The sequence below is a fragment of the Leuciscus leuciscus genome, assembly GCF_965113295.1.
Source record: "Leuciscus leuciscus genome assembly, chromosome: 13".
Classification (NCBI taxonomy): Eukaryota; Metazoa; Chordata; class Actinopteri; order Cypriniformes; family Leuciscidae; genus Leuciscus; species Leuciscus leuciscus.
In genome coordinates, this window is record NC_138737.1 from 17,191,761 (window position 1) to 17,207,516 (window position 15,756).

Here is a 15,756-nt window from a genome sequence, read left to right on the forward strand (position 1 = left end):
TTCACAGATTCACCACGTTGACCAACAAAAAGCTGCTTGGATTGCTTCATGCATCGGTGCAATATTGACTATATATACTGCTAAACATTTTTGCCTGCAATATTTTGCTAATTGACCTTTAGCTTAGCGACATGCTAACAGCTGTCACATCTGGAGTGTGCCTGTTACAGCATGCCTTAAGACTCTGCCTGGAGGAAGTTTGCAAGGTTTTGGAACAGAGCCAGAGTGTGTGACCTTAAATTATTCTAAAGTCGGAAGAAAGTGTGCGGTCTGTTGTGAGAGGACAGGCTTGCTGGAACTCTTTATCTTTGTCATCTCAGCATGAGTAAAAACCATAAAATGTCACATCACAGCCACTCTTGATGCAGAAGACAGGGGCTTCATGAAGTGTGCATGTCGCAACTGTGAGGAGGTCCAGAGATGGAACGCTGCAGATGACAGCCACATGAGCGATGGGGAGCACTCTGATTATACAGCAGGGTGTGTGAGCATGCATGCGTTCAAAGATGTGCATGTGTGCACTCATATCAGTGAGTGCTAAGAATGTCAGGATGTCTGTGTCCTAGGGACTTTTGACAGCTTTTTCCTGCTATCTCTGCAGGGATTTAGTGAAGCCTGTATTTTCCTGCTACATGGACAAGATGCATCCACTGATCCATGCTGTCATCACAAATAGACTGAGAGAATCAGCAGAAGAGCCATTACTTTCTGAACTATTTCAGTATCATGTACAAAAAAAAAAATGGTGTGGTCCAAGACTTGGCAGACAGACTGTGATTCAGTAGGTGACCTGACTTTGAATCTTGCTTGAACCTTCTCCCACTTGTCTTTGGTTGTTTTTTGCAAGGAGTTAAAGAGATAGTTCTGTTATTATTTACTCACCCTCATATCGTTCCCATATAAAGCAATTGTATCTCTTCACAAGAATTGGATTAAACCCCTCAATTCATATAGATTCATTTTCTGAAGCCTTTATAACCTTTTTGTATCTTCTAAGTTTTGGTTACCTATACTTTCAATGGAGGAACAGAAACCTATTTGAAATGTTTTGAAATGACATAAGGGTGTAGAAGTTCTGTCCTTAAAGTGTTGTTGCAGAGAGGTTAGATGACTTTCTTTGCAATCAATCTCTATATTCTCTGAGGCTAAACTTGCAGTCTCATGGCTGTCTTAGCTGCTTTATCTTTCGCCCTTTGTGTGGGAAGCTCAAAAGGATATGAACAGACCCTCTTCTCTTTTCTTTTGAAGGCTATGTCTAACAGTGGTGTGTTTGAGTAAATGATCAAAAGAACAATTCAGCTTATACATAGCCTCAAATTCAATGTTAAATAACCATTGTATTTTAGTTTTGTGTGTGCAAACATTCATAGCACTTGGAGAGGTGGAAGCTTCCTGAAGGATTCCTTGAATCTATTTGGTCAAGCAGTTTTCAAACAATGCTGAAAATTCAAAAGCAATGGGACTTTCACAAACTATCACTCTGTGTATTAGTTGTGAGGATATTTTTAGCGATTCTTTCCACAGGTTATATTGTTACCCGAGTAGGTGGCAACATGGAAAGTAGGGGAGACCGGGGACAGTTGCAACAGGGGATGGTTGCAACATGTCATTTTTCTCCAATCAGAAACAAGCTAGAGTGATGACACTCATACTGCACATGCACAGTTAGACCCTCCACCCACCAAGAAGACAGTAGACATATTCAACATCTGCTGATGTATTTATTGAACAAAACTTGTTTTGGAGGTATGAAAGTAATTTTTTTCATGAGATATATTTTTGTCATACTGTCCTGAAATTTTGTATGATTTAATCAACACTTACATAGTTTGAATTGTTGTTTTGTTGACTACTAAGTGACATGGTTAGCATGTGTCAAAGTCAGTGTGTCTAGCAGGCATATGATGTTCTGTCATGGCTGATAGGGTTGGGGACGGTTGCAACATGTTATAAATTGCATGTTTAATAAAAGTTTGTTGCATTGCAAATTGTTAAATTCTTCCTGTCTGACACTGAAATATGGAGAGATTGAATAGCATCTGTAACACCTGCACACTGAATCTATGTAGGCCTATGTTCTACACATAAACAAACAAAACTCAATAACTGTTATTTGATAAATATGACTAAATAAATAAATTATAGGCTACAATAATATTATTGAAATAAATAATACTATAATATTATAGTAGGCCTAAAACAGTTAATATTTTCAGAATTCTTTGCTCATTGAGACAAAAAGCTTAAGTTAATTAATGAAATTTAAGGTATTTTTAACGTGTTGCAACCGTCCCTGGGTTGTGTTGCAACTGTCCCCTGGGTCGGGGTCAGTTGCAACATCTGACTTCTTCCATTCAAATAAATACTGTGAACGATATGTCATATATAATCATCTTTAAATGGTATGGGTAATTAGCAGACAGATGCAAGTTTAATATATACAAATTTGGTTGGTCTAGTCCAAATAGTCTCTGAGTAATTGAGAGAAATGCAAAAAGTGTTGCAACTGTCCCCGGTCTCCCCTATTTATGAGGGAGTTATTGACTCATTCATTCATTCATTCATTCATTCATTCAAATACATAAAAAAGATTCATTCATGAATTAAACAAGTGATGTTCTTTATGAGTGACTCATTGAATCATCCACTCAAACGATTTGTTCAAAAACACTGATTAATTCAGGAACCAAACGTGCTGCTCGGAGACGGGCTTTGGTTGATTTAACTGTCTTTGTTATGAATTATTTTTGTTGGCAGAGCAAGTAACAATATTTTTATCTAAAATGTAAGTTACTCGATATTAACTTACCGTTTTGGCTAATTTTTCCTTGCTTTGTGTCAATGCCTTTCTTGTCAAACCTAGGCTATGTTGACATAGATGTTTGAGTAAAGAGAACTGAAACAATGGATGGGAGATGAAAGTGTGTATTGTCAGATTTTAATTACTTATATTGTCATCATGAACAGTGAAAAACAGTCATGTCCCTTTCACTTATTCTTTCTGTCAGCCATTGAGCAACGTTTGAGTAATTGTAGAGTAATTTGAAGAATTTGACCTTATTTAAGACTTAAAACGTCTCAGATGTCTTTAGTTCATTTATAATGTGCTCCCGGTTCCCTTTTTTTTTTCACAGATAATTGTCCATTAGAGTTTATCTGTTCACTACTTTTGTGAAAAGAGAATGTACTGAATTTCTTGCTGTCATCATCAAACAAGCGAGAATGTTGACATTTGATCCACGACTAGTCAACACAAATTGCAGACTACTGTCAAAACTGATCAATTAGTCAAAACAGTCAAGAAAGACAATCAGAAAGAAAGCAGTGTTAAGGATAAAGAGTTAGGATACATTGATGAGAATTGGCACACTATAGTATACTAGTCGGATTCAGCGTGGGTGACTCCTGTCAAGGAACGCTCCTACCAACCTTTCTTAAATATAGGCATTCATGCATCTTTTGTATTATTATTATTCCAAAGCAGATAGAAATGTTCTATATGAGTCGATGCTTTTCTTTTAAGAAATGAAAACAGGAAATGAGAATTACACTTCTTTTTGTGGTTCACTTTTCCCACTAAATGTCAGAGGCATAATTCATCTGTTTCAGCAATCAATAGCCTACATGTCATATTATCCCTCAAATGTTCCCTCCCCGCTGAACGCACTGCTGTTTTCCATTTTCCTGTTGGAGCCTTATGGAAAATTGACTAGTATATGACTGCAAAATGTTACAACTGTGACTTTGACATAATGATTTTTCTTTTCTTTTTTTCTTCTTTTTTTTTTTTTGTGTGTTAGAAACCGAATCAGGAGAAACTATTATATTTATTGAATGGTACTTCTTTTTGAAATGATCCATTTTTTCGTAGTTTTTTAAAGGGATAGTTCACCCAAAATGAAAACTGACATAATTGACTTACCCTCATGTCGTTTCTTTCTTCTGGAGAACACAGTAGAAGATATTAAGACGTTTTTTGTCCATACAGTGAAAGTCAATGGGGTCCAATATTGTTTTGTCAATGTATGGACAAAAAAGCTCTTCAAAATATCTTCTTTTATGTTCCACAGTAGAAAAAAAAAGTATGCAGGTTTGGGAGTGGGACAGTATGAGGGTTGAGTAAATGATGCTGGAAGTTTCATTTTTGGGTGAACTATCCCTTTTAAGAAATAATAAGTGGTATGTAAGGTGATCGTATAAGCTTGTTTTGGTTTGCAAATTAATATCTCTTTATGCTATAGAGACTGCACTGTAAACTGTCTTTTAAAGCCATAGTTTCTGAATATATTGATCATTTTCTTCCATTATTCTTCACATTGAACAGTCTGTAAGGAGTTATATTTGGAATATTGCAAAACAACAGATTGAAAAAGATGAGTGAAAAAATAAAGATTCATGCCATATCCCATTAGCAAGAGTATTTCAGTTCTAGCTCAGTGAGCTGTCCTGGACTGTTTCTCAAACATCTGTGCCTAATTATTCCTCACTCCCTTATAGATCCTGTCTTTGGGAAAGAGGTACGTCCTTTTGCATATGGTCTGTGATGGACTATTAATTGCTTTTCCTTCATTTTCTGTTGGATAGAGAGTACTAATGACAGCTCAAAGCCAATTAGAGAGGAGAAGAAACATGGGAGAGGAAGTTGTCACATATTGGTGTCTCTCCATGTTGTCTCCATCGAGTGCAGATTCGAGCACGGGCCACCTGGGTGTGTGATTTCAGTGTACCCTGCGTGAGAGCTTGTAAAGACCATTGCTCAGCTGTCCCTATTTAAAAACAGCTAATTAATGATATCCTCAATGCTTTTTCTATTTATTTCGGTGGCTCTCTGCTAAAAAAAAAAAATAAAAAAAAAAAAAAATGCTAACCACTTAGAATTTCTGAATGAGGCAAAGTATAATTTAAAGTCTAATTTTCTCTTTTTTCTCTTGACTTTCGCTTGTGATAGGGAGTTCAAACCAGATTCTAAAATTACTACTAACCACTTTGCATTTCTGAATTAAGGCAAAGTATAATTTTCTCTTTTTTTCTCTTGACTTTTGCTTGTGATAGGGAGTTCAGCTTAGATAAAGTTTGAATTGAAAAAAAAACTATTTTAAAATGTATTTATTTATTTATTTATTTTCAGTCAAGACAAGTACAAATTATACAAACATTCAGTATTTGTGTTTTATTTTAGATTTGCTTGGAAATGGAGCCCATTACTGTAAAAATGGTAATCATGGGTTAAATTATAATCTAAAAGAATATGAATGTTTTAAACATAAATGGATCTAATGAAAAAGTGCTTTGGAAAGAAATGAAAGAGAGCCCACTTTGACGCTGGGGACCAATTCTCAAAACAGAATGAAGCCGACCTTAATGGAGGTCAGGCTGTTCCATGTACAAAATCTTGCGGCTAGCATAGTGGCCTCTGGGACATTGAGCCCAGGCCGTTTGAAGAAGTCTCAGCAGGAAAGCCGAGGACAAAGCTGATTGGCTCTAAGTAATGTCGTCCTGGGAGATGATCACTCAGCAGGAATATTCTCCTTCATCAAATGAAGCAGGTCTCTCTCCACACTTCCTCGGGTTCTCTGCAGCATGGTTTCTGAAAAATCTTTTGCTTTTGACCTTTTGGAGTTAGAACCCGATAAAGAGAGATTTGATAAGGTTGACTTAAGGTTCCGAATAGAAATGTAACTAGTTTTCATCTAGAGCAAAATAAATCCAAGATATTATGTCCTGCAACTCAAAACCATTCGGATGAATGCTACAAATGAAAACTGTTAGCAAACACCCTTCAACGATGTGCATGTAAATCACTTGGCTCATATTTTAATGCACATCGTCTTTTACTGAATAAAAGCTGTTTTTTATGCACATTTGGGAAATGTATCCACATCTTGCGGTCTCTATCCAGTATTTTTTTTATATCATATCTCAAAATTCACACTAAAATATATGGCTGAAAACCCAGCATATGAAGACCAGCAGGCAAATTAATTTGGAAAATATTTGAAATTACGCCTGTTATGCCTACACCTTAAACAAATGTGGGCGAAAGAAGTCAAACTATGCTGCTTTTTGGAAATATATGCCTTGGATAATGTTGGAGCATTATGAATATATCCTTTTAAACACTTTCATTTACTGCTGTTCTGGGTAAAGATTTATATAATTTATATTAGATTATATAACATTTCTCTGGGCTGTTCTTTCCAAATTAAATATGTGTCCGCAATATAGGTCTGGCAGTATAAGTGGGTACTTAATTCACTTGGGTAACTTTGAATGAACTGGGGTTTTTTTTTAAAGAAAGTAAAAACAACCTCTGCACCTTGTGAAAAATATGCAGCTGTGTCCTTTTGGAAGTTATTGATTTCATAAAAGCTTTGATTTGTTTCTTACCATAGGACTTACTTCTCAGTAAATATCAGTTGAATCCTGCTGTTTTTATAGAGGGTTGTCATTTTCCCAAGCCATCAAAACCATGAGAGTGTTGCGAGCAGTATATTTCTAAAACAGTCGCATCCAATGTGTGCCTTTATTTTAACTCAGTGCCCTGTTGTTAGGAGGAAACGTTGAATATGTATGGGTGAATATAAATCTAATGAGGGCATGTGCTTGATGCCTCCTTTAAAAACAATGTACTGATTAGGATGCACTGAGCATTGTTTGCTTTAGGGAAAATGGCTTCAAATAATTACCTTGGCACAATTAAAATCACAGCCACTATGTTTGCTATGGCTGGAGGGCTGTAGGACATGCTTCACTTTTCTGTCAGTAATGTACTCCGGGTCAAGAAGTTTCTCTTTTTCTCACCTTTTTTGCCACTTTCAGCCAGTGGTATATTTCTTCACTGTTTGCAGGTCATGTCTCTGCCACATGTCCATTATAATGCAGCTGTGGCAATTTTATCACCTGCAATTGTACCACGGGCAATTTTTTTCTCTGCTGCCTGAGTTCAATTGAATTAAAATCAATAGAAAAGGCCTCCGGTATTACAAAACAATCTCTATTCAGCTTCTCAATTTAATGTACTTATGTTGTGAGAGGTGTGTGCTTGCGTGTGTGTGTGTAAATACATACAAGATGAATACACAATCTTACAGATAATTATTATAATTATAATTATTTTCATGTTCTTAAATAAAATAAAAATCTATTTAAATGCTACAAGTGAATTTAGGTGTCAAATTATTAGTGTTTTTAAACATTAACTTTAGATGACGGGAAAGGTAATCTACATGTAAACATTGGGGGAATGAGCTACACAATTAAACAATATCGACTGATAACAATAAATAAACAATATATCTAATATTGGCCAACAGCTGATATACATTACTTGCCCACCGCCCCCACAAAAGCAAGAGAGCTTTTGTTAATAAAAGTAGTTTATAAAATTTCTTCATTTAATATAAGTGAAATTGTCTTTTATTTTATTATTGTAGTGTTTTCATTAAAAAATAATAATGAACCACAGCATTCACAGCAAACTAAACATTCATTTTAAAGCTACACTGTGTGATATTTTCCCCCATCTAGCGGTGAAATTGTATATGACTACCCAGTGAATATTAGTTTCTGTTCCTTTCAATTTCGAGGGCGTTTTAACTCCTACGGTGGCTGTATTATTCCAAGATTAAGATGGCTTCCAGTTCGACTTCGTCCAATTGCGCCTTTAAAACTATCGCCTGTGATCCGTCGCAGCACAGATTTATGTTACAAGGTAAACAATAATTTTTCACCATTGACGTGAGGAAAAGTAACGCAAGTTATACTAGAGGTCGTTCTGGCGTTACGCACAACCATGCCATGGTTAGACAAGCAACTATAAAACTTTGAATTTACAGAAATATAGGCTGAATTACCTGTCGAGAAGAAAGCAGGCAACTTCGGCGTCCGTTTTCAAATCTTTGCTCTTCATGAGCTCTTTCCATCTGGGAAAAGTTACTCCAGTTTTGACTTTGGTCTTGCTGATTTGCCTGTCGCGTTGACGTTTTAATTCTCTCTTTCGCTTCCTTGGCGACTCTGCTACATGTCCTCGGAAATAGGCATGATCCTCCATCAGCAATCTTTCAAATCTGCCGGCAGTCGTGAGTAATCTCCCCCTCGCATTCGTCACGGTGTCACTGAGTGTTAAGCGCGAAAGGCGAAGCTTGGATTTACAGGTATGTCCCTCTTTGGCGAATGTAGTTTCAAGATGGAGGGGCAACATGGCGACCGGCATTCGAACCATACTGTCTATGATTCGAACCCCTCATCCGTATGTACTTTCAAGTAAATATACATTAATGAGCACATATATTTTTGAAAGAACTAAGTGTTTTTTGCTAAGAATCAACAAAAAAAATCACACAGTGTAGCTTTAAGTAAGAGGAAAATCCAAAGATATTTTATTTATTTATGGTATACAAAATGGGTATACCATATCATATCATTAAAATAAGAGATTTTGTCAGGCCATTGTGAACATGATGATGGACTGGAGTAGGCCTATATTCGATTTAAATTAAGTCATTCAACTGCTCTCTCAGAGTTACATTTATACTTACAAAGAGCCTTCAAGTCATCTACCACAGGTGTAATCCACGTTTTGAGAGTTGGCTCACTCTCCCACTCTTTACTGTTGCCACAACTTATATTTAGGCCACTTTGGCATTGCAATTACTTGAATTTACAGGTACAAGTTCAAATAGATCCCTTATCGCGCTAAAAACCTGTCACTCATGAATCATCAGGTATGTCTGCTATCGCTCTTACCAACACTAGCCAACTCTGCAGTGTGTGTGTTAGGGCTGCACGATATTAGAAAAAAATTCAGATTTCGTACCAAAAAGAAAGTCAAAATAAGCTATTTGGGTCTATGTCGGCTACAAAAAGGAGGATGTTGACCAAAAAGAGGTACTTTGATACTTAATACTTTGGTACTTAATACACCATACACTATACTGTCAAAGAGCACGGTCCTTCGGATGAGACGTTAAACTGAGGTCCTGACTCTCTGTGGTCATTAAAAATCCCAGGATGTCTTTCGAAAGAGTAGGGGTGTAACCCCGGCATCCTGGCCAAATTTGCCCAGTGGCCTCTGTCCACCATGGCCTCCTAATCATCCCCATATACTGATTGGCTTCATCACTGTCTCCTCTCCACCAGTAAGCTGGTGTGTGGTGGGCGTTCTGGCGCAATATGGCTGCCGTCGCATCATCCAAGTGGATGCTGCACATTGGTGGTGGTTGAGGAGATTCCCCCTTCTATGTAAAGCGCTTTGAGTGCCGAGAAAAGCGCTATATAAATGTAATGAATTATTATTATTATTATTATAAAACAGTTTCATCTCAAATCAATATCTCTTATCCCTATAATTATTTATGTGGTGCAATACCTAAACTTAACATCTACCTTACTAGCTATTAATAAGCAGCGATTAGGAATTTATTGACAATTATTGCAAAACTGCAATGGGCCCATTTCTAAAGCTCTATGCAATATATTTTGAAACAAGCACCTGAGCATATTGAACACTTTTGAAGGGATGCTGAATGAGGGGGAGAGTAATCGGTCAGTTAGGGGGAGAGTTACCATATCTGTAAGCAGTGAAGTTGCATCTGCATTCGTTGCAGTGAAATGACTGCTGCTCTTATCTAAATAAGCTCTTGATGTGAGAAATTCTCAATGTTTTCTGAAGCCAGGAGCCACTTGCAGACCATTTTAGTGCTTAGCAGACTGACCTGTAGTTACACGCTATGTCTGGTAAGCCGTTTGGAGTAAATAAGATGTTTACTCATTTAATAGTGATTTTCTCTGAAGGCAGTCTCTCTGATCTAGCTCTGTCCTGTTGCAGACTATTTTGAAATGCCTGAAAAATTCATGAGAAGGCTATTAAAATGTTTCTGCCTAAAAGTCAGCCTTGTCTACCATCAAAAAACCCACGCAAATGTGTGTACATATTTTACATCAACATTTAACGGTATCTTAGCATGATGTCGCTTCAAAATACATCCTTGGATGTTGAACTGCAGATAGGCTGGAACTGAAAAAGAAAGCTCTCTGGTTTTCATTAAAAGCATTTCTTTCTTTTTTACGCAAGACTTTCGTAACCTTGAAATGTTCTCTCAGAGGATAGAGGCCATCTTTCTCTTGAACTGTTCAAGGATAGCATCTTCAGTATTGGAAATGAATACCCCTTTTTTCTGTAGCTGTTGAATGAAAATAGGCCTTTTTTAGAATTGAATTCATTCGTAGAGCTGAAGATTAAAGTCTAGAGCTTTTGAAAAGCTTATTTTCACTCAAAGAGCAAAGATTGTGAGTATTTAGAACTCTATATTATGGAAAGGGTTTTTTCTGCTGAAATTGTTTTGGTAGAAGTAAAATTTAGAAACAGCAACCCTGCAAACTAAGTTTGAAGATGTAAAACCTCCTTGTGCGTGGCTTCTCAACCGCACTTAATAAACAATTAATGGTAAAAGAGCAGCGAGGTCCTGCTGGGATTTAATTAAGGCTTGATTATTTTTCAGCAATGGTGCTTTATGTGGACCAGCCACTTTTGATAAATGTTCAGCACCTGGTTGCGTTATTTAAAGATAGTTGGTTCCCACCTGATTTGGTTTTGAATTCGTCCTCATGTGCCTCTCTGTTTTTCTTTGAACGTGATTTCCATTACGGATTTCCATTAACCCTCCTGTTCTTTTGTGTAAACATGTATGTCTTTTTTCTCACCCTCTTAGGTGAAGTACGGGCGTTTTGCATTTGTGTGGGATGCAGCTGTCCTGGAGTATGTGGCCATTAATGATGAGGACTGCTCGCTCTACACCGTGACCAACAATGTGGCTGACAGAGGCTACGGCATCGCGATGCAGCATGGCAGTCCCTACAGGGACATCTTCTCTCAGAGGTACTGTATGATGAGATTCTTATTATCCATATGTAGCCATTCGTCTCTGGGGCCCTGCTGTTATATGAGAAGTGATTTTTTTTTATAGGAACATTTTTATTTAAATGTGGCATTTAAAGTGTTAAAGTCTAATGAGTTTGTGATTTAAAATCAGTTTCTCAAAGAGAGGAGAGTGGGAATGGTTGTTAAAGGGGTGGTATAATGCCCTTTTCACAAGATGTAAAATATGTCTTTGATGTCCCCAGAGTGTGTATATGAAGTTTTAGCTCAAAATAAGTTATCACTTTTTGAGGGTGAGCAAAAACGCACTGTTTTGTGTCTGTTCCTTTAAATGCAAATGAGCTGCTGCTTGCGGCACAGAGGGTGGAGCTTCAACAGCTTGTGTCATTTTACCTCACACAGACATGCACTGAAATGTTTAAAAACTTTTAGCCTTTTATGTTCAAACCGGAGTCAGATGATGTCAACGGAGTCAATGATGGAGTGACTCAAGAAGAAGTGACATGTAGAATGCAACAGGACATCTCTGAATGGTTAGTTGATCAATTTATTTAGCTGATGTGTAGTTATCTTCTAGTCATTGATTAGCATATTCTGTCTTGATAAACTATAAATCGCATTCCCGGGGGCAGGGTTTATGTAAATTCTAGGGTTGGTGATGGGAATGTCGTGGTCCCTACCAGCCGTTTGTTGTAGTCCTTAAAAAGCAATTTCTTTAAAAGCAAATATCTCCCTTTGCTTTGAAACTTTGAGTACTGTAACTTTTCAGATGTTGTTTATGCTCAAACAGCAACATTACACACTAACTAACGTTAGAAAAGTGAAATCATAATCAAACACCCCTTTCAACAGCCTGAGTTGTAACACAGTCAGTTTAAAACATAGAAAGTAGGTACATGGATGAAATCACTATTATACATGAGTGCCACCCTCAGTGACATTACAAGTTGTAAGTCTGAGTAAAAATTGCAGTACAAATTGCTCTGCTCTGCAGCAGCAATATTATTATTATTATTATAAAACTTTTTGTCCATGTGCTTTGCAGTGTGTTCCCTAAAAATCCACAGGTGGGCGATCCTTATTAACATAAACAGGCTATTCATTGACGTGCGCATTTAATATTTCATTGTTGTGGTCTTGGACAGCCATCAACTCTAATTTTAATACAGCCATTTAAAAAGTTTTCCTGTGGTTCTTGAAACAATGGCGAGGAAATTGCACAGCATTATATGAGAGCGTTTTATAAAAGGCTTTCAGATTTAGCTAGTCAAAGAGCTCAATCCTTTAAGTGAAAAGACAAACTCTTTTGCCTCACCTAAGAGGAAGTACTTCAACGCAGTAGATACAGCACCAATGGAGATCAAACGTATCAACATACGATTCTTAATGGCAAGAACGTGTTTTTTTGCTCCACTGCTTTAATACGGGGAGCTGAATAGAGTATAGAAATGTTAAATCGCTCACTCTGAGTGAAATTGCTATATTGAAATACCACTATCGTGGCAGACAGAGAAAAATATGATAGCATGGAGTGATGGCCCCATTGTTGACGTAAAAGTCGACACATGCTCTGCGTTTACTCATCACAAGGAGTCTTAAGAGAAGAAAAGAAGAGAAAGAGTGGAAAACTTGACTTAACTCTAAAATGATACGGTATCAAAAAGAATATGCATAGTGAAAGTGCACCAATAATCCCTTACATTGTCCTATAGACACAGTGGTTCTCTGTAAAATCATGTGTATTTTAAAGAGCTCCTACTTTTCCAAGCCACAGATAACCGTCTTCCATCTGTTGTTTCCAAGCATTTGGACTAAATGCATTCGTTTTTGTCTGGAGAGTGCACAGCAAGCACAGATTCACCTGAAATGTAATAAATACTGTGACAATGTGTTAAATTATCTTTATACAAATAATCTGTATATTTTGCAAGTACATGTCAACTTATTCTACCAACCCTAACCTACAGGTAACAGTCTACCCAAAGTTACTTATAATTAGTAGAATGTCTAAAGTGGACTCTCAAAAAAAAACATTTAATTATTTTAGTAGTAAAAATGGCACAATTAATGCAATCTGCTTTAATCCACATGTAGACGTTGGCCCATAGAGCCCCATTGAATCTGTGCTGCAGTTTGAGTCTATAGCAGATACCTGAACCATAGATTTAATTAATAGAACAAAATTAATTTATCAAGTTAGTTAACTGACCAAGAGGCAAACACAGAATTTTGGGTTCAGCCAGATGCTGTGTTTCAATGGAAGTCTATGAGAGCTGAATCCTTCTGTTAGTTGTATTGGATTAACTACAATTTGTATTAGGGCTGCATGAAATATCAAAATAAAATCAATATCGCAATATAGCTTAGTGCTCATGATACAGTGTTCTCATAGCAGCTCAGGACATCTTTGCTCTGAGACACTTTAAAAACTGTGTATGAGTGCTTTGCTTCACTGTTAAACTTGCAGAACATATATTTATTTGCTGGAAAAAAAATAATTATAAAAAACACACAATAAAATCTTGTTGGTTTGGTTCATGGAAAAAGTATATAAATACCCAATTTTTTTAAGTTTACCCAAATACTTTCGCTGTAAATAGATGGTTCACACTCAGAATAATAATAATAATAATAATAATAACATCAGAGAATTTTTTTTATTTTTTGCAGATTTTTTTTATTATTTTTAGATGCACTCCCTGCAAAATAACCTAAATCATTCTAGAATGACTAATTCTTTTTAAATAGAGCAGTTCAAGTAATCTAGTGAACATTCCGCAATATATTGTGGAAAACGAAAATATCACAATGTAATTTTTCCAATATTGTAATTTGTATTGCTCTTCAAACAGTGTATTTTTGGGCAATATTTTAAAGGTAATATACATATACAAATATTGTAGAAACATTTCTGACCTTAATAAATAATTTTTAAGTCGTTTATTTACAGGTATTTTGAGAAGCAGCGTTTTGGAGGAATGTTTGATCAATTACATTTGGGTTTTCTTGAAAAGCACCCGTCGCTGCTAGTTTGTGTGTGTAAGTATTCTCAGATGTGTAAATGTGTAGATTGATATAGTCTGCTACCAATCCAAAAATATCAGGGGGGTTATTGCTTGAGTACATGTGGTTTATAATCTAGCATATAGGCAATTTCAAAAATCATTTTTTCTTAGGTTGAGATTTAATTACACATTATTGATTTGTGTGCTGGTTCACACTGGAGGCATGTGAGAGAAAGAGAGGCAAAGAGTGTGAAATAAAGAGCAACAGAGAGAGGTATTTTAGATTTTTTGATTGAAGGCTTCGCACTGTGAGTCAGAAAAGTGCTCTCTTTCAGGTTGTATGTGATTGTATCTTTAGATGGTTAAACAGAGGGCATGTTATAGAAATGTGTATACCTGTGCTACAGTGCACATGTGTCTTTGTGCACCATCCAATACTAGCGTTAAGTTGGCTTGACGTTGGACGTTTGATATTTGCAAAATGCTATTGATGGTATATTTTGTGTATGAGCCCATTCGGTTGTGAAATAAATAGGCATTATTAAACATGACTTGACAGTTTGTTTCATTAAATATCAAAAAATTAAAAGGTGTGCGTACCTGGCACCTCCATGAACACTTTACAGTTGGTTTTTCACTGTAAGTCATTCTCTTCAAATGCTATTTAGCTTTAAATTATACGTGTATACCAAATATGTTCAATATTTGTTAATATCGAACATCCAACGTCAAGCCAACTTTATGCCTAATTCTAATGTAAGAATTACTATAACTATTGCTCATATGTGGGTTCAGAGAGATTTGAACAATTTTAATCGATAAAATGGATGGAAAAAATTCCCGTAGACTTGAATGAATGACAAACCTGAGCTATTTCTGAGAACGAGACTATCATAGAGAGAGAGAGAGAGAGAGAGAGAGAGAGACTTGCAGAAACTGCTTACAAGTTAGTTATCTTTTTTTTTTCTTTTTTTTTTAAGACTGGTCAAATTGGTAGATTGGTCTAATTTTAATCCAAAAAGTAAAACTGATTAGCCCTACAACTGCTACTGTAGTTGGTCATACTAGTTCCTAAGTTTTAACTTAGCGGCTATGTTTATGCAACTGGCCTCAGAATATCTTAGCAACCACATTACAATTGCATGGCATCGGTGCCCTGCACCCTAGCATCATGGCAGTGCATTTTGTGCAGGCAACCACCACTCGCATTTCCTTCATAAACTGTAAAAATCTAGTTGAATCTTGTTTTTTTCATCAGCAAGGTTATTAGAGGAGTGAAAACCAAGAGTGAAGACCAATTACCCTATTAAAATGGCACACTCTAGAGCGATCGCCGCTTATACCTGACATTTTGCAGCCCACAGTGCCAGTCAATTTCCAGGACAGATGCGAGGTTGCTTAGAACTCCTCAGGGCAAGATACCCATGTCAGCCTGGTTATGGCCACATGTCGCCTGTTTACACAAAGTCAGTCCCTTAGCAAATGGTCCTGGGAACACATGACATTTTGGACTCATTGTCCAGCTGATAGAAATTGTTAGAACAGAGCTGCACTACACTTCTGCCATTGAAAGCGCTGAGCTTGGTAAATAAATACAGTGCTAACTCTGCAGATTTATACCTCATTGTCACATGTATTTTGCTTTCATTATTCTTGTTCAACTTCATGCTGCTCTGCGCAGACCAATTGGTGTCTGACTTGAAGCAATGCATGCCTGTTAGAATTTTTTTCCGGCTTGAGACAGCACCGACGCTACTGTGACATATGGCACCAAAATACCGCGAGAGCGATTCGAGAGCTTACGGCTGACTCAGACAGTGCAGCTTCTCAAGAGCGGCTGCACGAGCTCTGATGACGACACGCATTGTTATATTG

At 36.8% G+C, this 15,756-nt stretch overlaps 1 protein-coding gene across 5 annotated transcripts in view; it reads left to right on the plus strand.

The window, feature by feature from the left end:
* grid2 (glutamate receptor, ionotropic, delta 2) overlaps positions 1-15,756 on the plus strand; it is a 438,477-nt gene that overhangs the window by 400,150 nt on the left and 22,571 nt on the right. For all 5 annotated transcript variants that reach the window (XR_014211127.1, XR_014211128.1, XM_082188355.1 and 2 more), the window contains one exon: positions 10,710-10,876. Coding sequence is in view for 3 of the 5 variants with exons in the window: in XM_082188355.1 (XP_082044481.1) it covers positions 10,710-10,876 (167 nt within the window). In the remaining 2 variants the exon portion in view is untranslated. The remainder of the gene's footprint in view (positions 1-10,709; positions 10,877-15,756) is intronic.